The following is a 23,361-nucleotide window of genomic DNA, read 5'->3' as shown; positions in this document are numbered from 1 at the left end:
AACCGAGGGACAATCTACAAAACAACTGACTGGCCTATACTCGTCAAAAATGTCAATGTGCTGAAAAACAAAAAGCTGAGGAACGGAGTGTATGATCCTGGATTGGATCCTGGATCAGAAAATGAACTGCTCTAAGGACATCACTGCTACAGAGGACAACTGATGAATATGAATGTGGACTGTATCTGGTAACAGTATTATAGTAATGTTAAACTGCCTAATTTTGAACATTGTTCTTTGGTTAAGTGAGAGAATTTCCTTGTTCTCAGGACAAACATCCCAAAGTATTTGAGGGTAAACGATTTTAAAACTTATTCACTAATTGTTCAGTAATAGTAATATCAATAATAGTAATAATAACCAGTATCAACAGCAAGATTGGCAAAATGTTAGCAACTGTTGAATCTACAAGAGATCACTGTACTGTTTGGTGCAACTTTTCCATTTCTTTTCAAAATAAAATTTAAAAAACGAACACCCTACTACCACACAAAAACTTTGAGAAGTTTTTATTTATCTGTGGTATTTTACATTTCATCAGACAATCTTAAAAGCAAGACATACTTGCAATAGAAAAGTTTGCTTTATATAAAGATTTATTCTAAAAAAACAAAAACATCATTTTAGAACCAAAGAAACATTTTCTAATGTTAATAGCCCAACACTAATTTATGTTGTTTTTTTAAAAAAATTCATGTTTACTATGGAACTTGGTTAAAACAGTCAATTTCAACTGGTGAAAAGTCTTAGACGATATTTTTTAAACATTGTAGTTTTATTCCTTTCAAGTATACAGAGGAAGTAGAGAAAGCTAAAATGGGCTGACTGATTAAGCATTTCAAGGAAAAAATAATGATCTGTAAATCACACATTAATAAACAAGCATTTATAAGTTAATCAAAGTCTGTTTCCTTAATAATGATTACAAAGAATGTATTTATCATAAATCACAAATTTCATCTTCCCTCAATTATCAAAAATTGTGACTTAGCTGGTTAGAAATTCTGAGTGAGGTTTTAGAATACAGCCACTAATTATTATTTCTCTAGGCTTCCTACAGCCTTTAAAGCTAACACTGCTAGTCACAGTACTATATAGTATATAAAGGATTTTCTAGATTCCACAGAATTAGCAATAGTCCTTTAAGGTTGGATACCTTATTTATGAGATGTTCGGTAACAACTTCTCTTAGTCCAGTGTAGAGCTTTTCTCCGTGTTTATGCAAAACCATTGTATAAGCATTTCTATAGAGCTCCTCAAAACTAAGACCACTGTTATTCTTACGCTGGATTTCTTGAATTGCATTTTTCAGAAGGTCCCAAATGCTGTTTACATATTTTTCATCCATGGTCATCTGTAATATCCAAGAGAGACAAAAAGACAAAAAAAAACACCAATGGTTGAAAATCTTTCTGTATTTGTCCACAGAGAAATTATTTTATTATATGGCTATGACTATAAATCTGCATTACTTAATAAGGATGTTAACAGTCTGTTCTAACAAAAATTAAAAAATACACATAAGAATAGTTTTTAGAGCTGACAAAAGCCATTTTTGTAAAAAAATCCTTAAGACTTTCCTCCTTTCTTACATGCATCAAAACCCTCCAATTTAAATGAAATCATAATCCCCGATGTTAATACCTGGCTTTAGCCAAAAGTGTTAAGACATCCTTCCCTTAGTTTATTTAGTGGAGTACAAGCTCAGAGAGATGCTGAGACAGAAAGAGTTCCCTAATTAAAAACAAAAAAAAAAAAACGAAACTGAGGACATGAACACTATTTTCCTCTCCTGAAGATTTACAGAGCTCCTTAGCAAATTAAAGATTGGAAGAAGACGTGCAATTAAAAACAAAACAAAAACCCCACATTTTCTGTTTAACCTAGGATTCTCTTATTTTCTTCCTTTCCCGGTTCAGATTCCACAGTCCCATCATTTGTAGCTACCTTGTATACACCCATGAATCACTTGCTCCTCTCCCCTCCAAAATACTTACCATTCTAAACCACACCTACCCACCAACTCCTCACACTCACCCATGTGTGTAGCTGAAAGTAAATGAGTAACACACACACACACCCATATTCAATAGGTCTTGGTTTAAATTCATAACCACTAACCACAAGTGGGCCCAGAGTACAACCCCACCATCCTACATTCTAGACCGTTAACTCTACCAAACAGCTGATTTTACACCATCTCCTTCATCCTCATTCTAGGATAATGACTTGCTTCCTGTTCTACTGAGAAAACAGAAACAATCTGAAGACACAATGCACAAACCCCAACCATATCCGCCAATCTATAGGATTATGAATCAATATACCCTGCTAGTCCTGGTGCTCAAAGTACCAAGTTCTTCTGCTCAAATTATAGCACAGGGACTAGAAACATAGACATCATCAAGGACTTACTACAGAAATGCAGAATTTCAGGCTCCACCCCAGACCTACAGAACCATAATCAGCATTTTGAACCCAGGTGATACCTATACAGAACGAAGTTTAGTTCCATGCCAACTCACCTATAAAGAACCTCCCTTTACCAATCTCCCTTCTCCTCATCATCACCACATTCTTTCCTCTCTGCTAGATAATTTCCACCCACATTCAAAATCATCAGTTTCCCATGTTAAAAAGAAATCCTCACAAACCCTCATACTTCTCCAGTACCATCAAATTTCTCTTTTCCATTTACAGAGAAATCACAAGACTTAAGAGATTTCTACATTCACTGACTCCAAGCCCCACTTCCCCCACTGTATCTTGACTCTACTCCAATAAGGCTTTCATTTCTACTGTTTCACTGAAACTACTTGACAAAGTCATCAGCGACTTCCATCCTGCTAAATGTCAACGGTCAGAGTTTTAGTTCTCATCATACCTGACCCATCTGGCAGTTAATGAAAAAGCTGATCATGCCTACTCCTTGAAACAGATTCCTTGCTTTGCCTTCCAAGCATTACAATCTCTTGTTTTTCTTCCTATTTCTCTAGCTTCTATTTGTCAGTCTGCTTACTGGTTCCTTCTCACAGCAACCTCCCACCCTAAACCCCTCTGGCCACAACTCAGTTTTCAGGTGAAGCTGGTCTCATCTATGTTCACGGCTTCAAGTTAACCTCAAATTTATAGACCTCGTTTGGCCTTCTGCCCTTGATGCCAGAGTCCTACATTCAGCACCTTTTCAATGTTTCCACTTGAATACCTACGAAGCATCTCAAATTTACCGTGTCCAAAACAGAAATCCTAATCTTTGCCCCCAAAGTCTGCTTCCCCTGCAGCCTTCTCCAAATGAGCAAATGTCCACACCATCCTTTCGGTTGCTAAGGCCAAAAGTTTGTAATCCCTTGTATTCCCTCATCTCGATTCTAATCCAACAGGAAATTCGATTGTTTCTACCTCCAAAATGTACCCAGAATCTAACTCCTGCTCACCTCTTCCACTACTACTAGCCTTATCCGAACCACCATCAACTCTCAGACCATCCCAACAGCCCCCTAACTGGTCTGTTTCTGCTCTTGGCCCACTATCATGCCACTCTTCTGCTCACAACCCTCAAGTGACTTTTCATTGCTCTTGGAGTTATAAGTCAAAGTCCTTATACAAACTACAAAATGTGACTCAATCTGATCATCTGACTTCATCTGTTCCTCCTTGCTCACTCTGCTCCAGCACACCAGCCTCTTTGCTATTCTTCTGAAGGTGTCAAACAAGTTCACTTTGAGGTGTTTGTATTTGCCACTCTCTACTGTCTCTCAACTGTTCTTCCCTAAGGCATCTCCATAGCTCAATCACTTTATCAACCTCACAAACGCTGCTCATCACCATAAAATAAAGCTTTAACTGCTCACTCCCTTTAAAATAGCAGTCTACTCTTACTAGTGACCCCCAAATTCCAATACTACATTCCATACTTCTTTTCCTGGCCTCCCTCTTCCAGCCAAATGTCCACTCCATGAAGGCAGGGATTTTTTTCACTGTGGAATCCCTCACCAACTAAAGTAATACATGGCATATAACAGACATTCATACTTGTTGACAGAATGATCTCCTACTAATCTCTAAGGAGCTGTTATTATGCCACATATAACCCACATGTTCTGCATTCACAACTTGGGAAACATGGCAACAATTACTCATCAGCTCCGCAAATATTTCTGACCTGAACTGAATAGAAATTACTGAGCTAACGGAATCCTCTCCAAAGAGGGCAGGAAGAAACTTCTGGAGGTGATGATGAGTGTGTTAATTGCATAGGTTATGTTGAAGGCTTCACAGGTGAATACTTACCTACAAATCCATCAAGTTGCACACCTCAATGAAGTGGTTTATGGAAACAAAACAAAACAAAACACAATCCTTTCCAAGCTATGTCCAATGGGTATGAATGTGGAAGAGTAAGGAACACAGGTAGGCAAAATAGTTCTTTCCGTCACCCTAGCAACAAAATATCAGTTCAACCCTCAATCATAGAGGATTCTTAAGCAGAGGACTCAAACTGAGTCTTATTATTCTAATCTTTTCTGGGGTGCTTAAAAAGGAACTCTTTAACAGAACAACTTTTTTACTACTCAAATCTTCTTCAAATCCCAGGTCTACCAGAAACTTTTCCAAAATGGCCTTTAGAGAATTTACCCCAACATCAAAACTACTATCTATTTTTATCACATATCCTGACACACAGGATGCCATCCATATATTTTAAGATGTAGCTGGTCGTAAGTTCCCATAAATAAAATATACAAGTCCATGTGATAATGACGGCCTCAAGTACTCCATGTATGTGTGCAATGTGGTTTTAGTTTGCTGGCAGCATATACAGAGATTATTAAAAAGCAGACTAAAAACATCTCTTGACATTAAATAACGAATGAATAAAGCAAAACAATTCCAGAGAAAAACCAAGTTAATGTGGACTATAAACTCCAGTGATAACTATACTGCTAATAGTTGAGCAAAACTGCAAATGATCTTTCCAGGCTCTAAGTAAGTTCCCATGAAAGCTAGAAAATGTACAAAAATATCTCTACCCGTCATGAATTACTAAATTTGCTATTAGAAACTAAAGAATTTTAAAAAACATAAATCAGAGACTTTGACTACTGTAGGAATTTCCTTTACATTATAATAAATCATTTCTTACATATATAAACCAAGAGTCATTTTATAATCCAAGACTGTATGCAGTATTTTCTTCAGTATTCATGTTTTATGGACAGAGTAGAGATGGAGCGAAAGGATAACAATGTTTAGGTGTAGAAATTTTCAGGTAAATAAAAAGAAAGTAGACCCAGAGAGACTGAATGACTTACCCCAATTCACAGAAATTAGGATTTATATATCCCCAAATCTAGTCCAAACTACTGAATCACATTACATTGCACTGTGCTAATATGATATAGTAATATCACAGTGTCAGTCACTGATTTTCCTGGGAAACATAGTGTGGAATATTAGTAGAGTATCTAACTTTTGCTGTCCAAAAGGCCTGGATTTGTGTCATGGTTTTGCTAAATTAACAACCCATGTGACCTTGGAAAAATTACTTAAATCTTCATTTCCTCACTTGTTAAGGAGGTTCAGTGACAGTATCTAGCTCCAAGGACTAACACGGAAGATTAAAGAAGGTCAGAAGAATTTAGCCCAGCCCAGGACACAGCACAATCCCTCACATGTTGACTAACAAAAGTTTCCAGTGATAGAATCTCTTGAACTCTCATCAATGGGAATAACTGTCACAAAGAAAAAAAACAAACAAACAAAAAAAAACTTTTCAAGCTTAATAAAAAAACAAAAAACAAAAAACATGAGCTAAAACAACAATACTTAAGGGTACAACTATGCTAAATGCAAGTCAATATAATGAAGCCTTCTTTCAGAAACAGTATTCTCTACTTCATATCTCCTATTCTTCCAGTGCCATTTTAAATGGCATTTTAATCCCCAGGGCTCTGTCTTTGGCTGTTTTCATTCTATACTGGGTCACTATGCATTTCCATCCATTATCATGATTACAATTATTACCCACACATCTAAAGTTCAAAAAATTTTAAGACACCAGATTAGCAAGGGATTCTGAAGCTTCCTAAAACTGCATACAAAATTTTACCAAATAATGTTGTGTGCATTTTCTTTTTCTGGATGATGAGTCTTGAGCTCTTTCAGATTTCCCACGAAGTTTGGCCCACATCTCAAAGAATAAGTTACTGGCTTGTGTGGTAATTGCTCCCAAATCTGTACTGCCAGCCCAGATGTTCCTCCAAAACATGAAACTACCGTATTCAATTGCCTGCTGGACATCTCAAACTAAATGCTCCAGAAACAGATCAAACTTACCATGTCCAAAAGCCCTGTTAAACTAACCCTCCTCCTATATTCTTTAATTCACAAACCAGCTAGTTTAGAAGCACGTATAACTAGCTGGTTTGTGAATTATTTATGTATAACTTTTCTTCTTCCTCTCTCATCCCCATCTCATCCAATCATCAGGTGCTGCTAACAGTAGGACCAAAATATTTCTCAAATATGCTCCCATTCTTTCATCCTGCATACTACTGTCCTAAAACTTTCCTCTAGATCACTATGACAGCATTCCAACTATCATGAACTCGAATACCTCTCAGAATCTATCTTCCTCAGAATCACCATTTAAAAAATAAATATGAGCATCATGCCCCTGTTCAAAACCTAGTTCTCATTAATAACAGGGTGGAAGGATGTACTTTAAAAGTGTACTTTAATCATATTCAAAATCTAGTCTATTCCTACTTCTCTAACTTCATCTTTCACTCACTACTACATTTATTCCTAACAACATTAAATCAGTGGTTATTCCCATCCAGTGAGACACCTCCCCCTCATTCACCACCCTCCCATGTCGCCTTTTTTTTTTTCATTAAATTTTGTTTTTTTTTTTACTTTTTCTTATTTTGAGAGAGACAGAGACAGCTTGAGCGGGGGAGGGACAGAGAAAGAGAGAATGAATCCCAAGCAGGCTCCATGCTACCAGCTGCAGAGCCCAATGTGGGGCTTGAACCCACAAACTGTGAGATCATGACCTGAGCCGAAACCAAGGGTCAGGCGCTCAACCGACTGAGCCACCCAGGCGCCCCATCTTCCCATGTTTTCTTAAAATCCTCTCCTCTGCCTCTTCTATATCCGATTCTTTACAAAGATTCTGAACACAACTCTGATGTCCTCTATCCTCCAGGAATCCTTCCCTGACCTTCTATCGCAGAGTGGACTCCTTCTCAGCTCTTTCATAATACTCAGGTCATATCTATCACTACACTCCATACTGCTTCATAATTATCTGTGCATCTTTTTCCTCCAGTAGACTACAAGATACTTAAGGAGTTATATATTTTTCTTCAATGTCACTTAGAAGGCCATAAACAAATGCCTGGTGAAAGTATCTTGATTTATCTGTATTACACTAATGCAATTTTGAAAACACGAACATCTGAATTAGTAAGCATAAGGATATGGAAATATATTTTAAGGTGCTTATCTACTGCAACTAACGTAATTTTAAAATAATCAAATGTCCTTTTCAAATAAAGTATAATCATGTGCAAGCAAGCAATAAACCCTTACATTTCATTTCTCAAGTAGTATTTTCAGATTTTCCTATTCACTTAACTACTTAATCATTAACTTTATTAATAAATATTAACTAGGAAGAAAATCATAGGCAGAAAAGCCCCTTCAGGAGAGGATCCATAAGCTACAATCTTTCCCCTAAATCAAAAAACTGAAAACAAAGGAAATGGGCTTCAAAAGCAGATTCTTCTATATGCATGCTTTTGGTCTTAGAATCTACTGAACATGTCAGTAACAGTGCTAAAATAATTATGTTATTGATGAACCTCAATTTCTCACCCATCCTTGGTACAGAATACAACATTAACTGCCAGTTAACCTCTAATCTCATCAATATTTTTAAATTTTTTTTTTAATGTTTACTTATTTTTGACAGCCAGAGTGTGAGCAGGGAAGAGGTAGAGAGAGTGGGAGACAAAGAATCCGAAACAAGCTCCAAGCTCCGAGTTGTCAGCACAGAGCCCCACATGGAGTTCAAACTTGCAAACTACGAGATCATGACCTGAGGTGAAGTCTGATGCTTAACCCACTGAGCCACCCAGGCGCCCCAAATTTCATCAATATGTTAGCCATAAAAACATCAGTCTATATACTTCACTCAGAGTCATAAAACTTAAAGGCCTTAACATTGTATACTTTTTTAAAAAGAGTAGTAACATTTTTTTAAAGTGATATTCTAAATTATTTGAGCAGGATTTTGATCTCATTGATGAAATTGCTTTACTTAGGATCCATTAATTGCAAATACACTCAGGAAGGAATGTAATGCCTCAACAAAACAATAAAATAATGGAATGCATACATACACGTAATGTTTGCTCATTATTAGGCATAGACAGTATTCTGCTCCAACAAGTTCAAGTTATAAAGTGATCAGCAAGGAAGGTAAATTCATTTAGCAAGAAAACAAAAGTTCCTTTTAAAAGGAAAGCTATAATTAAGTATCCTTAAATGCTTATGGTTTAATGAGACTTTTAAAAAACAAATCAAGAGTTTAATTTTTAAAAATGACCTCCACCCTCTTGCATCTTCCTAATCCAGGATTACAATTCCCTCATTAGTAAGTATCAACAGCAAAAATAACCTTAAGTGTTTATTTTCTTTCACAAATATCTTTGGTTATTCATCTACACTATTTCAAATGATGTAAAAACATAACCTTTAAAATGTCTGAATTTGAAAGGATGTCGGTCTGTTATATACTTACACATCTTGAAGGTTCTGTAATTACCAAGAGTTGGAGAGAACTACAGCATGAGCCAATTAAACTAAAATGAAGAGAACTGTATTCTTCACATCCACTGTATACAAAGCACAAGAAGTCTTTAGTCCCCTGTGAATAATTTTCAACAAGAAATTTAGAACAGGGTGGGTGGGGGAAAAGGGTGAGAATCTGAAATTCCAAGCAATTCAGAATGACACAGCTAGAAAAAAATAAACAAGGAAAAATGCTTAATCTTAATTTTGAGCTTCAGCCTCAAAAAAAAACTGCTCTGGTACAAATATCTGAGGAATGACAGTATTCTAGTGAGACACAACTAAGCCATAAATTATGTAAGGAAGCTGCCTTCCAGATTATAAGCAACTTAGAGTAATATAAAGTCTCTCTCCCTTTATTTTATTGTATCCTTTATAATACATGGGACAATGCCTAGGTGACTTTCAAAAACTATGATTTGAATGTAGTCCAGTTACAGTTAATGATGATGATGAGTCTTATCTGATGACCGATGACATGACTATACAACGGCTTATGACATCTGCAATAATCCCATTTATCCATCAGTTAATCTTTAACCAACCTCAACCATCAAAAATACAACAAAAGACTCAAGTATTAAGGAAAACAGTACAATGCTATACATTCATATTTTGGACAAGTTATTTAACTTTCCAGAGTTTACTTTCCTCACATGCTTGTGGCAGGAGAAATGGGAGATGATGTACTGTGTGGCAATTAAGAAAGTTTGTGAAAGCATCTGGCACACAGCACTTACTCAATACATTCGCTTCTTTACTACACAAAACTGACGTACAGCCTCACTTAATGACTTAAACCTGAATGTAAAGTTGAGACTGATGTTTCTTTAACCAGTTTCTCTGTGGTTACAGTGGAGATCAGATGAGTGCAGAACCATGCTGCCGAAAGTAGGAACTGATGTCAAGGGAGCAGAGAAAAAGATGATCAATTAGAAAGGCACAGGATCCTGGGACAATTCTGTGAAATCACAACCTAAACCCGATCCACATTCAGCTGGCCTCTAATACCATTACAGAACAGTATGTTTATAATGAGAAAGCTAAATCATCAATAGAAGGTTCAATTATAATCTGCATTTCAGCACTCAGCAGTAGGAGGCTGTTCAAAAAAATCAATATGGAAATTTGGAACAATTTTTTCTTTCAAATACCAAAGGTCAAACTTCCAGATTAGCCTATTAAAGTCCATGTAAGTTACAAATGACTTGAGTACAACTAATATATTTCAAATATATCTCCATGAATGACTTTTGCATATATGAGAAAGGGTATGTGTGACATTTCATGGTCTGATAATAATCACAGTAAGATGCAATTTTAAGTATTCTCACTGAGCCAAGAAGTTTGTCACTGTCCTACTGTGCTGTCCTCACTGAAAAAAAGAAAAAAGGGGGGGGAGGGGGAGGCAGGCTACATGCCTGGTACATTGAAACACATTTTATCCAAAGAATACAACATTCATTGTAACTGGAACTCCTCAAACATCATAATTAGAGACCTTCCCCCGTTAAGAAAATTACTTATACTTTTTTTAAAATGTTTATTCATTTTTGAGAGAGTGAGAGAGAGAGAGAGAGAGACAGACAGACAGACAGACAGGGCGTGAGCAGGCGAGGGGCAGAGCAAGAGAGGGAGACACACAATCTGAAGCAGGCTCCAGGCTCCAAGCTGTCGGCATGGAGTCCAACGCAGGACTCGAACTAGCAGGACTCGAACTAGGAGCCGTGAGATCATGACCCGAGGCAAAGTCCGACACTTACCTGACGAAGCCACCCAAGGGCCCCAAGAAAATTACTCATACTTTATATCTCAGCGTACGTTTGAGTTCCGTATTTCCATCCTAACAATCTAAAAGTATTAATTTTAATCAAAAGTGACAATATTTTCTTCTCTTTAGCCTAGGTCACTAAGTGGTTTTGAAACGGGTAAACCTTGTTTTTTAAAACTATGATAATGTGTCAAAAGCCCTATAAATTGAAAATTAGTTTACCCTGAAATCAGTGATACACAGTCCAACGGATGAGGGAAAAAATGTGAAAAAGTATAAATTACCTGTTAGCTTTGTCTTTGAATGAATCTAAACTGTAATCAAATGAGACAGGATACCAAAAGTCCATCAAAAAAATTACTACAAAAACCTGGTATCAAATCTGCTCAAAAATTCCTTGAAGCTACCAATTCACACAAAGTATGCCAAAAAAAAGCAAAAAAACCAGAGCTAATTTCCCACTGCTTCGTATTACTATTTAAGCATCATCACTGAAATAATACCATTCTGACTTTTTTAAAAAAAATTTTTTTAATGTTTATTTATTTTTGAGAGAGGAAGAGACAGAGTGAGAGCCAGGGAGGGCAGAGAGGGAGGGAGACACAGAATCCGAAGCAAGCTCCAGGCTCTGAGCTATCACACACAGCCTGGCCCAGGCTCAAACTCATGAACCACGAGATCATGACCTGAGCCGAAGTCAGAAGCTTAACCGACAGAGCCACCCAGGTGCCCCTTAACACCACTCTGATTTTAAAGAAAATTCTAAATCCAAAAGATAGGTAGCTGACTACTGCACCATCACAGAAAATGTTTTAAACCATGGGAGAACACACCAGCATTCGGCAACTAGACTGGTGTATAAATGCACCGCCTTTTACTGAAAGTTTTAGAGCTGGAATGAGCATAAGATAACCACAAATTAAAATCTCACTTTACAAATAAGGAAACTGAGGCCATGTGGCTTACTCAAGATCACACAGCTAATTAGAGCAGTGAAGAAATCCCAGGGTCCTAAAGTAAGTGTCCTTCTGTTGTTACCTCCATGTCAACTCAAATCACCTGGGTGCACAATTTTAAGACAACATTTAGTAACTGAATAGGCTAATGTGGACACTGAATTATTATGGCTATATGATTGTTTCAGTCTGGTCTAGAGAAAAGACCTTTAAACTGGAAATCAGGCTTCTAGTCATGGTTCTTCCATAAATTCAAGTCATGAGAGTATCCCCTTGGGTAAATCATCCTCTCTAGTCCTCCCTTTCCCCATCTATTAAGGAAGACTGGCACAGATTCTCTCTAAAATCCCTTTTAGCTTTTAAAAATTAAAATATGAATATAAACAAGAGCAAATAAATGACTTGTTTAGTTGGCTAGGGATAGTTTCATCAAAAAACAAAACAAAACACTTTTTTCATGTCTCATTTGCATGTACCATAAGGAAAAGTGAATTATTTTAAAGTATCTGCTCTTTGTGCTTCAAAATTGATTTTACTGTTTAACCTACTTCTTAGTATATTCTCAAAGACAAAAATTAAGGATTATATTAAAGTATAACATGTTAATTTAAAAAAAAAAAAATCACTTTTTTCTAAACCTATACTTAAGATGAACGTCTGCTAATTGGAAAAAGTTTATAAAAAATTGTGCTATCAGTCTTCTAGTTTAAAAAGGAAAGTGTTAACTCACAAATGTATCAACTAATGTCTTTCTTATAAGTTATGACTTTGCTTAATTCAAGTCAATACATATAAGGATACCCTTAATTTATCAACACAAATTTTACTGAATATACACTTCCATTGATTTCAAGTTTTTAGTAACTTTTATTGTCTTATGAGAGATGCATTTTATCTTCAATCTAGCAAGATTTATACTTTCAAAGGCTCCTTCCAATGACCAAAAACTAATTTCGATTTCTTTTCATCAGGAGTACTGCACTGTATAAATTTTAGGGCCCCTGGACCTGCCCCTGGTTAATAATTTGAACAGCAATCTTAGAATTAATTTTCCAATATATTCCTATTGAGAAAGTAAATATTTCAGAACCTAGCAAATGCTTAAAAGAATACACCCAAGCAGTGTGGTACAGCGGGAAGAACATGAATTTTTGAATCAGATCTGGGATCTAAATCCCAGCTCTGCCTTTTCTTAGATGTACATGTGATATTATGCATACCTTACCAGGTATCTCTCGGACCGAAACAGATTTAAAACAGTAACATCTAAAGGATTTGAGATAATTATAGTTCCAAGTACCTAAAACACAGCCTAACATAAAATAGACATTCAACAAGTTGTAGTAATAATCTCATAAAGCAATTTCTCATACTATCTATAAATTGAAAATAAAAAAAGAAAAAGAATTTATCATGATTACTGTCAAGAGGATAGAGCAAATAGGAGAGGTTAAGGGTTGCTCAGTTCAGAGTTGCTTCAGAAAAGAATGACGTGCAATCATTATGTTAAAGAATTCCTCTTACGATTGAGGGGTTGCTTTTATAGAAAAATATCTCCAAAAAAGCTTGTATTTTCTTAAAGTAGTTAAAGACATTCCTTTGAAGTCTTCTTCGTTTGCTTAGCAGTAACCTTTGTCACTTAAAGAGTAAATCTGGGTCCATTCCTTTCTCGATTGCAAGTACTAAACGAATGAAAATCAAATTTAAGAAGTTTTACTTAACCACATTTTCAACTTGAGACTGACTTAAAAAAATAAAGGAATGCTTTCTAGTAGCAAAACCTCCGGATAAGGGGTTAAGGCCAACGAAAGGAATCCGTTCTCAATTTGTCAGTAACTGTCCCAACTTGAGCAAGCAGGGCTCTCCTTGACTTTAAAAAGGCTGGATTAACGACTAGTGATTTTAAAGCAGTGGTTAATAGAACTTTTTAAAATGAAATCTTTTGTACAAATGACAACTACAGTTGGCTTTAAATAACAAGAGAAGGAGATTTTTGAAGATACACCTCCTCCACTCCTCCTATGCCTCCTAGGTCTTGGAGACCCTGTAAGTATTTGAAAATGACTGTCCTACATCAAATGTATTACTTTTGTTTGGAAACTCTGCCTTATGATTAAAAAATTCTTTTATAGGTCTCATTGATGCCACTGTTTCTCAGAAAGCACTTTCTCACAACTAACCTGTGAGAAAGACTGCTGTAGTTTCCCATCTTAAAGACAGTAAAACAAGAGTGTATTTATTCACTGATTCATGCAACGTTGCTGGATACTATGGTGCTACACTGACAAAGATCAATACAAAAAGACTTAACGCCTCCTCTAAAGAAAATCATGTTCTAATAAAGGAGATACAGACTGTAGACTTAGAAGACTTTTGAAAATAAAGAATAATAGTTATGATAGCCAGTTACCATGATAAAACAAGAAAAGAACATCTTCCTTCGCTGAGCCCTAAGGGGCAAAGAATGAGTAAAGACAGAGGTCAAAGGCTATAACTGAAAGGAAAGAAAGCTGAAGGAACTTATACAAGATAACATCAGTTTTCACAGTGAAGCAGTGGTTAAATTTCTGGAAGACAGATAAAAGAATTCTCAATAAAGAGCTTAAAGACAGTGATTAAAGTTCGGAATAGCTTGCACAGGAAAAGGAAGCAGGAGCTTACCAGGGACACACAAAAAAAAACCTGCCCAGAGGCCCTGGGAGTCCAGCTTAGATATCACCACCGTCCAATTTTCCCCAGGAGCGCACAACAGCCTAAAAAATATAAGCAGTGAAGGCAGATGGGTGGAATGATCCAAGCCACTTTGTGCAATTTCTGGCCTTACTCTGGGGAGGTAGTATGAAAGAAGAGGCAACTAGTAACTAGCAACTAGTTAACGAATAAGGAGGCACCACGGCTTAAAAGAATGAAGGGGATCTTCTTGAGATCCAAGAGCACATTAATGTCAGAAGGAAAACAAGCAACAAGTACAACAGAATAATGAAATAATAACAACCTGCATTTATTCAGAATGCTTACGTTGTGCCACACACTATCCTAAGAGCTTTACGTGTATTAACTATTCTGAAGAAGTAGGTACTGTTTTCTCTTCTTACAAAAGAGGAAACAAGGGATTTGCTCACTACATCTAACAAATGGAGAAGCTAAGATAGAACGTAATATCAAAGTTTAAGATTTCTAAAGCAACAAAATGACAAGCTCTAAGACAGAGTGAAGACCACTGTAATAAGAAGAGGCCAGGTCTGTCTGATCATCCTGTTTGATCCTGACCCCCAGGAGGAACACATAATAACTGATTTTAAATTGAGTAAATGAATGACTGTGCCACATGTATTGGATGGAATTAAGATCTGAACTGGAAAGAATGTGAGGAAGGTATGAAAGTCTTCAGTGACTAAAGGAACACGTTTAAGAAGTTAGGACACAGTCACAGGGAGTGCAAAAAAGAACAGTTCACAATGGCCCAGGCCACAAAACGTGACAGATGTGGTTAATAAATGGTTTCTGGGCCTAATGATTTAAGAATTCCAAGGAAAACAGACACATCAACTTAAGAAGATAAGCCTGAATTCCCAGGGTAAAGCCAGGTTTCAGATGCAAAGAAGGCAAAGAACTCTGAGAACAGGTTGAAGATACAGAAGAGTCAATCTGCAATGAAAATGGGGGTTCACAGTGGACAGCTCAACCGGCTGAGAAGAAAAAATCATGGAGAAGGGAGTCAACTGCAGAGTACAGCTAGTGAGCAAAAAAGACCGGACTACAGGTTTGGTCTTCAAAAGCTCAAGCCAAGGTTACTACCAGTGCATCATACTACTCTACTTTCAAATCATTATTGTTTCAGGAGACTAGGCTGACTACCCTTCAAAGGAAGTGCACAAGATCATTAAAAACCTACTACATCTTAAGACTTCACTTACAGTCGCAAAGAGAGTTCAAACATTTCAGAGCGGTCCTTGCATCAACTTATCCAATTAATCAATTACTATGGTTTAGCTTAAAGGCCTAGTTTCTCATTTAATCAATCATTCGCTAACCATCCATACACTGTGTCTAACACTAAGCTAAGTGCTTCGTGGTTCAAAAGGGTGTCTGGTGTAAGCTTTGGGCAGGGTCCACAACCGAGCTCATGAGAGAAACAAAAAAAGAAGGGAACGGAAAAGAAAGGGAAGAAATGAAGAGAAGCAAAACGTATTTTTACATAAATATTTGGCGTGTACTTTCTATTATGTACATCACACTCCCTCAATAAAGTTATCCAAGATGTGACATACTTATTCCAATGATTATGCAAGAATCATTATCACAACTTTTCTGAATCTACCCCCAAGAGCCAGTAGCATTCTTTGCAAGTGTCCCAACGGTACCAAACCTATATCCTTTGGGACTGATTTTCAGTGTGGTTCAAACTGGCCATGAAGGCTTTTCAAAATGTAAGCTCTAAAAATTGTACCAAAAAAAATGGCAGCATCACTAAAATGAGCATTTAGTATTACAACATAACAACCTGTAAAAATAACATTCAATCTTAACATTTAACTTGTGGCATAACCATGGCTAAATAGTGGTACAAACCGCACCTTCGAGCTAGGTAGTGTTCTAATGCTTTATTCTAGTTCACAACAACCCTGTAAGGTAGGTCCTATTAGTATTTTCATTTCAGAGGGGGAAACTGAAGCTAGAAGAAGTTAAGTAACTTGTTAAAGACGATGCAGCTAGAATAAGGTAGAAATGACACTCAAAACCTGGCAGTCCAAAGCCTACACTCTATTATATTCTCAGTCTATTTTTTAGTCAGACTCCCAACACACACGTTGAATAAAGTAAAACTAAAGGAAAATTCCCTACAGACTATCCATAGTTTTATTCTCAGGAGTCGTCAAAGACATGCAAATTAAAGTATTTAAGTACTATTTTTTCACCTATGAAACTAAAGATATGAAATGCTGGCTAAGGCACTGCTACAAAATAGAAATACACTAATATAACCTTGACTTGTATAATTAATTCTGAAGAGCATTCCCTTTAGAGCCAGAGGGTCTGCATTAGGATCCTAGTTCTGCCACTTCCGAGCACAGTGACCTTAAGAAAATTTCTTAGGTTTTCAAGGCTTCTTTTGTAAAACAAATGATGATAGTACTCCATACAGTTGTGCAAATGAAATGAGTTTACACACGCAAAGCGCAGTAAAAGACAAAGAACAGTGTGTGTGGCACATGATAAGCATTCATTAAGTGTTAGCTATTATTAATTCCTACCTTTCTGGAGGTCAATTTGGCAACATATACCAATTCTGTCTGGCTCAGTAATTCCATAATCACGGATAGGTTCAGTATTTATGTGCCTAAATAATCACAGTTGCATTATCTGTAGCAGAGGAAATACGAACTAACTGGAATTAATCAAAATACCTGGCAGTAGGGAAATGGTTAAGCAAACTGAGGTACGGTAGAGTGTTACTCTGTACAAGTCATATTGATATATTTAACATGAAAATACTATATTTTAAAAAAAGTTTGTAACATGACATAGTACCTCAATTTTACTAAGGGTTCAGGAGTATACGAAAAATTAAAAGAAAACACATCAAAATGTAAATATTGCTTATGTCCAAGCAGTAGAACTAGAGGTAAGTTTTAAAAATTTTTTAACATTTATTTTTGAAAGAGACAGAGCACAAGCGGGGGAGGGGCAGAGAGAGAGGGAGACAGAATCTGAAGCAGGCTCCAGGCTCAGGGCTGTCAGCACAGAGCCCCATGTGGGGCTCGAACTCACAACTGTGAGATCATGACCTGGACGCTTAACCAACTGAGCCACCCAGGTGCCCCTAGGGGTGATTTTTATTTCCTTATTTATAAATTTAGATACTTAACGTTTTCTATCATGAATATGCATCACTTTTATAATTAGAAAATCTACTAAAATGAATTCACTGCTTTGACAGATTATGACTGGTTTTCACAATACACTGACAGACACTAATTGCAATTCCTTTTATAGCTCAAGGATTTGTGCTTACTAGTAACACCTTTACTTTTTTGTTGCATTTACAATGAACAAACGAGAACTACTTTCAAAATTGGATTATTCAAAACTACAAATTGTCAGTAACTTTTACAAAAATTTAACAAAACTGCTAACGAACATCAGATGATGTTGAAAGTAACAGCAAAAAGTTATCTCAAAGGGACAGCTGGGAGCAACTTAGAATACAAAGGGAAGGCATACTACTTTCTCTAGTCTTAAACATATAATCTTCATAAACTGGAAAAGTGCTGTTATTACTTAGCTACATTTAATGAATGAATAACGTACAAACAAATGAAGCTTTCTCTATTTTGTCTCAATGAACTGACCTTGTGACTGAAGTATTATTTAGAAGGTCAATTTCTACACTCTAAAATAGTTGCAAATTTAATATTGATACTAATAATTTTCCAGGCTCCTGTGAAGGGTTATCTAGGAAGATAGTGCAAATATACACATCTTATAGATACCTACTTTATGCTTTTGTTTTTTAACTTCTAAAGCCAGAGAGGTACTAACAGCTACAACACAACTGGCTGTCCTGAAACTATTAGAAAGAATCAGTCTAAGTGTAAGTGACACTTCAATGAATCTGTTACACCTTACTCCTTAATTTCTCTACACTAGAGAACAAAAAATAGTTAATTCCCCACCCTGTGTGATTTGTCAGACTGTCATTCAGCTTTCCCGTCTATACACTCCAGTAGTCCTAGACAACAACTATGTTCTCTAAGGAAGGGAAATCTATTATGAACATCAAGCTATTCCCCCAAATTTAGCAAATTTTACTATAGCCAGGAAAAACAAAAACCTTAACTGTCTCCATTTGTTATTAAACTCTTGTGCTCACAGGTATATCACAGATGATCTTAAAACTCATCTCTCTCTAATGTTACTCTGTGCTTTCCACCTAACAATCACCTCCACGTCACTTACTGCTCATGCCACACAGACAGGAGCTCTGTGAAGCTCATCTGGAATTATGGTGTGGACATCACAACCTGAGACTCTTCATCATGATTTAGCATGCGTCTATAAACTAACAATTGAAACCATTTCCAGACCACACTCTAAAGACCATCACTTTCATAACATGATTCCTACTCTGACGGCTAAGCCAAAAAAGACATACCAGAAGAGAGGCCAGTTATTTTCATTCAAACGTATCTCCTCCAATCCAATCCAATCCAATCTTTCAAGCCCATGTGGACAGAACCCATGCGGAAAGTACAGATGGTGAGGAATGGCTTTTCAAACGGAAGAACAAAAGGTTCACCTGACAGCAACTAATCCTACATAGCGGAACAAAAGCTCAGGGGTGAGACAGACGGCAACAGCAAGGAAAGAAGTGCAGAACTTCTTGGGGCAGCACTCTGATCCAAATCCATAGAGCTTCCAGGAGTTCCACAACTCCAGGCTCCTTTCTTAAAAATGTTTTGTGGCCCTTGCTGTTATTTAGGGTACAAAAAAAAAAAAAAAGAATGTGAAATGCCATATATTTTAGTGCACTGCAGGAAAGCTAACAAACTGGGATAAACTTTAAGTCCATCAACAATTTATAAATCCAAAAAGTCCTCTATTGTTTTCCATCTTAAAAAGAACTCATTTCTCTTAAAAATCTTATAAAAAGCTCTACTTAAAGTGCAAATTGTGTATAAAACTGTGGTATGGCATAACTTTTACTCTTGTGAACAATGATGAGGGCACACTTACAGTATGCCCTCAAAACGCTAAAAGGAACTTGACTTTACTGATGGGACTGTATCTGCAGTAGGCTTAGACATCTATCAAATACCTGGAAGTCCACCTACCACTCTATTCTGCAACGAAAACAAAACAATCTCAATACATATTTTACACTTTCTGCATCAATTTATAAAACAGAATCTGAAATGAGCACTTGAGACCTCTGGTAAACTACAATTTTCTTAGACTACAGTACCTACAGTATATATCCAAACAGTAATGCAAAATACAATACCTGTAAGTACTATACATATGTATACACATAAATACTCTTTTTTCTTTATGGAACACTATGTATTTGCTACTAGAAGATTGCTAACCTGAAAGAAAAAATTTGAAGGTCTAGGAAGTACTCAAACATTTACCAAAGGATAAGTCAGTGAAATACCATACCACCAACGCATGTATCTTAGTGAAGGCTCAAAGGACTAGGACTTAAAAATGTATGTATTAAAAAACAGGATTCTTTTCAGTGGAAACTACTTAGGAGTATGAAGACTTATGAAATAATGAAAAATTATGCTTTTAAAAATTAGCAGATATTAAACCACTGAATATCAAACACCTGTCATTTACAAACTTCAATAAAGGATTTTAGAAAATCTTAGATGGCAACAAGTGATGGACAGAAAAGGTCCAAATGAGATCACAACCATAACACTACGTAAAAAAAAAAAAAAAAAAAAAAAAAAAAATCAGTTTCAGTAGTCAGCGCTAACGTATCATATATTATAGTCCTCTGCTAAAGGAATAATGAAATTCTCTCGCCTCTTCCAATAAGACAACATCCAGAAAGAAGGGATCTTGATTCTTCAAGCTATACTGACATATCCCAAGCCCCTAGAACAGTGTCTGGCACACAGTAGTATTTATTGAATGAATGAGGGAATGAAGACCAGGTAGGAACGGGTAGACCTAAAGAGACGAAAAAACTGATCACACTTAAATAAAAGTACAAGTGGTTACTCACAGTATTAACAAAAACGAGTTAACGTCAAACGTGAGCTATTACAGATTTTACTAACAAATCTGATTTAGAAGAACTCAAGACTTCAAGAATAGCAAATTTTCCTAGAAAACTTACTGTATAAAACTATTTAAGATTCTTTTTAATTCTAAGTTCTGCTAAAAATGTTCCAACTGATTTAGTAGCAAAACACTACCTAACCCATTACAAACCCAGCTCACTTCATTATAAGGGAAAACATGCTAATCGACTTCACGAGTTCTTTTCTGTCAACATTTCTCACTTTCTTTTTCTTTCTCATATTTACTGGGGGGGAAAAAACTTCAAAAACTCAAAATCCCTTTAATTGGTGTATCAAAACACTCAATTTTCCTGAGCATATCCTATCTTTACTAAAAGCCTGGAGTCTCTATGCAGTGACATCACCACTCAGGTTAAGTACAATTTCAGAACTCTGCATCAGGTCCATTTTTTTTTTTTTTTTTTTTTTTCTTAAACGTTTTAAGAATTCAGAGCAGTCCTCAAGTTCTCTGGGTGGGCTTCTTACTCAATTGGGACAACTGTATTAGTAAGTCTCCCCTCGCTGCAAATCGCCCTCGTGCAAAAGCATGCTCTAAGAAGCACATACAAACCACACCTTTCCCCCTTCACAAGTTACGGGTCTGTGATGCTAAGACACCGGAGATCTTTCTCCAGTTTCGGTGTTTTACAATCTCCCGTGCAATTGCTAGTTTGTCTGTCTTGACGTAGACCTGTTACTGTAGCGACACGAGCAAGTACGTCCAGTTTCTCTGTTACAACAGTGCATTTTAATCGCTTGCCATTGGCTACCTGGATCAGCTCTGACATCCAAAGTTATACCCCGTATACGGAACGCTGCAAGCGCCTGTAACTCAGCGTAAGGCTCAGAAAGAAAAGTTTCTAGGCAGAACCCGTTGGCGGTCACTAAAACCTACAGAGACGAGCAACTCGGGGCGGTGACTACTCGTTCTTTTGGGCTTCCAAGGCTAAAGAAGGGGCGACACAATTGTCCAGTGCGTTTTCTCTGGCTTCCCCTTGACCCTCCTACGAGTGGCGAGGCAATTCCTGCGCAAGAGAGTTTGTAAAGTGCTTCGGGAGCCTGTGGACGAAAGACGCTATCAATACACCTGATGTTGTTAGTCCACAACTAGCGAGCGTTACGTGGAACCACGGTCACTGCGTCGGGGGGCAGGTCGGTGGCAAAAGCCTCCCCGAGGAGAGGAAGGGAGACGGAGAGGGAGAGGACAGTCCCCTTCATCATCCGACAGGTCTTGGTTGGCCATCTTTGAGGCCAGGGGATTTGTGAAACGGCAGCGAGCCCACACGTGAAAAGTTACACGCACGCCCCACACACGGAGGACTTGCACAGTCCCCGTCCCTGCGGGTCCGGTGGTCCCGGGAAGCGGGCCGGGAGGGGAGCGCCAGGGGCCGGGCCTACACCCCCAGGGACGTGGGAAGGTGCCAAGGGGCCCCGGCAAAGGGGCCCCGGCCGCGGCCGCCGCCCGCGGCTCGGCTGGAGGAGCAGCCCCCGGCTGGGTGCGCGGCGCCGGGCGCGGGGAACGGCCCGGGAGGGCGGCCGCGCAGGGGCCCCGCGCCGCCCCGTTGCCGGGAAGGCTCGCGCCCCGCGGCCGGCGGCGTGGGGGAGGGGAGGCCGGGCCTGCGGCCTGTTGGGGGGGAGTTCAGCCCGGGCCTCGCGTGCGGCTCTCCGCCGGGCCCCCGGCCCCGGGGTCCCAGGCGCCGACGAGAGACTCACCGGAAAGGCCCGGATCCGCATCTTGGTGTCCTTCCGGCTGCCCGTGCCTTTGCTCAGATTCGACATGGTGCTCGTCCCCTCCCCGGCGGCGGCTTCGGGTCTCACTCCGAGGCGCCGGTGTCACATTTAAGGCGGGCGGGCAGGCGAGGGGCTACGCTGCGGGCGGCGGCGCGGCCCCCGGGCTGGGCTGAGGAGCTGGCCGGCCCCTGGGCGGCCGCGGCGGGGGCGGCGGCGGCTCGGGCTCCGGCGGCTCGGGCTCGGCTGAGGGGGGGCTGCGCTGGCGCGGCGGCTCCGCGGGGTCCCCCTCACGCCCGGCTCGGCTCCCTTTATCGCGCTCCTCCGCGATGGCGGCGGCGGCGGCGACGGACAAACATCTCACTGCGCAGGCCGAACGTCCTCCTCCTCCTTCTCCTCCTCCGCCTCAGCGAGACGAGATCCGGCCCAGAGGGTGGAGGGGGGAGGAGGGAGGGAGGAGAGCCGGAGAGTGGAGAGATTGGGGGGAGGGGGGTGGGAGGACGGGAGGGGGAGGCGGGCGGCCGCGGCGGGGACGCTCAGATCTCGCGAGAGGAGGGCGAGCGCGCGGCCCCGAGTGGGGCGGGGCGAAGCTTGGGAGCGGGAGGGGTCAACGGGAGGGGAGGAAGGGGCCGGGGACTTAGAGAAGTGGGAGGGACCAGCAGGACGGGGAGGTGGGGAAAGGGGCGGGGCTGAAGGCGGGAGGAGAAAGCTGCCTTTTTGAAAGGGGAACGTCGCGGACGGGGCTGCGGACAGGGGTGGTTGCTAATTGGTGGAGCGCGGAGCGGGGGGGGGGGTTGGGGGGGGGTCGTGGTCACGTGAACGAAGTGGGCGGGGGAGGTTCAGAGAGCCCGAGCGGGACTGTAGTGGGCTGGGTCTTCCTGGGCTGGGCAGGGCTGCGACGGGCCGGGCCGGGGCCGGACCTGGGTTGGGCGGGGCCGGGGCCGCAGGATTGTAGTCTCGGGGAGGAGCGTAGGGGTGCCAGGTGGATTACCAAGTCCTGGAACTGGTTCCTGTGCTTTTCTAGGGCATGTGGACTAGGGAGGTGTACTTGAGCAGAAGCCAGAAAGTTGAAAGAAGAGTTTGTGCAGGAGTCACCTGTAGTGTTAGAAATTAGAGGCCTGTATGCCTTAGGAGGTATTGTGTTTGGATGCACCGACCCCACTTCTCAGCTCTGAGGGATGGGAGATGGTTAATCCATAAAATTTCCCTAAACTCCAAAAGTTCCAGGGCCTCTTGATTCATTGATACT

General features: G+C 39.4%; 1 protein-coding gene across 4 annotated transcripts in view; it reads right to left on the bottom strand.

Moving 5' to 3' along the window:
• The window catches only part of CUL3 (cullin 3), a 94,894-nt gene extending 72,294 nt beyond the window's left edge, over positions 1-22,600 (bottom strand). Inside the window, exons 1-2 of one of the 4 annotated variants that reach the window (XM_060623892.2) lie at positions 22,098-22,600; positions 1,157-1,354 (exon numbers count right to left, since the gene is read on the bottom strand). In XM_060623892.2, coding sequence (XP_060479875.1) covers positions 1,157-1,354; positions 22,098-22,163 — 264 coding nt within the window. In that variant the 5' untranslated portion in view covers positions 22,164-22,600. Of the gene's footprint in view, positions 1-1,156; positions 1,355-8,809; positions 8,917-22,097 lie in introns of those variants that run through there. The other 3 variants (XM_060623890.2, XM_060623895.2, XM_060623893.2) reach the window with 3 other exon arrangements.
• Positions 22,601-23,361: the final 761 nt, after the last annotated feature.

The sequence above is a fragment of the Panthera onca genome, chromosome C1 (genome assembly GCF_046562875.1).
Source record: "Panthera onca isolate mPanOnc1 chromosome C1, mPanOnc1 haplotype 2, whole genome shotgun sequence".
Taxonomy (NCBI): domain Eukaryota; kingdom Metazoa; phylum Chordata; class Mammalia; order Carnivora; family Felidae; genus Panthera; species Panthera onca.
This window is presented reverse-complemented; position numbering and strand designations above follow the sequence as displayed.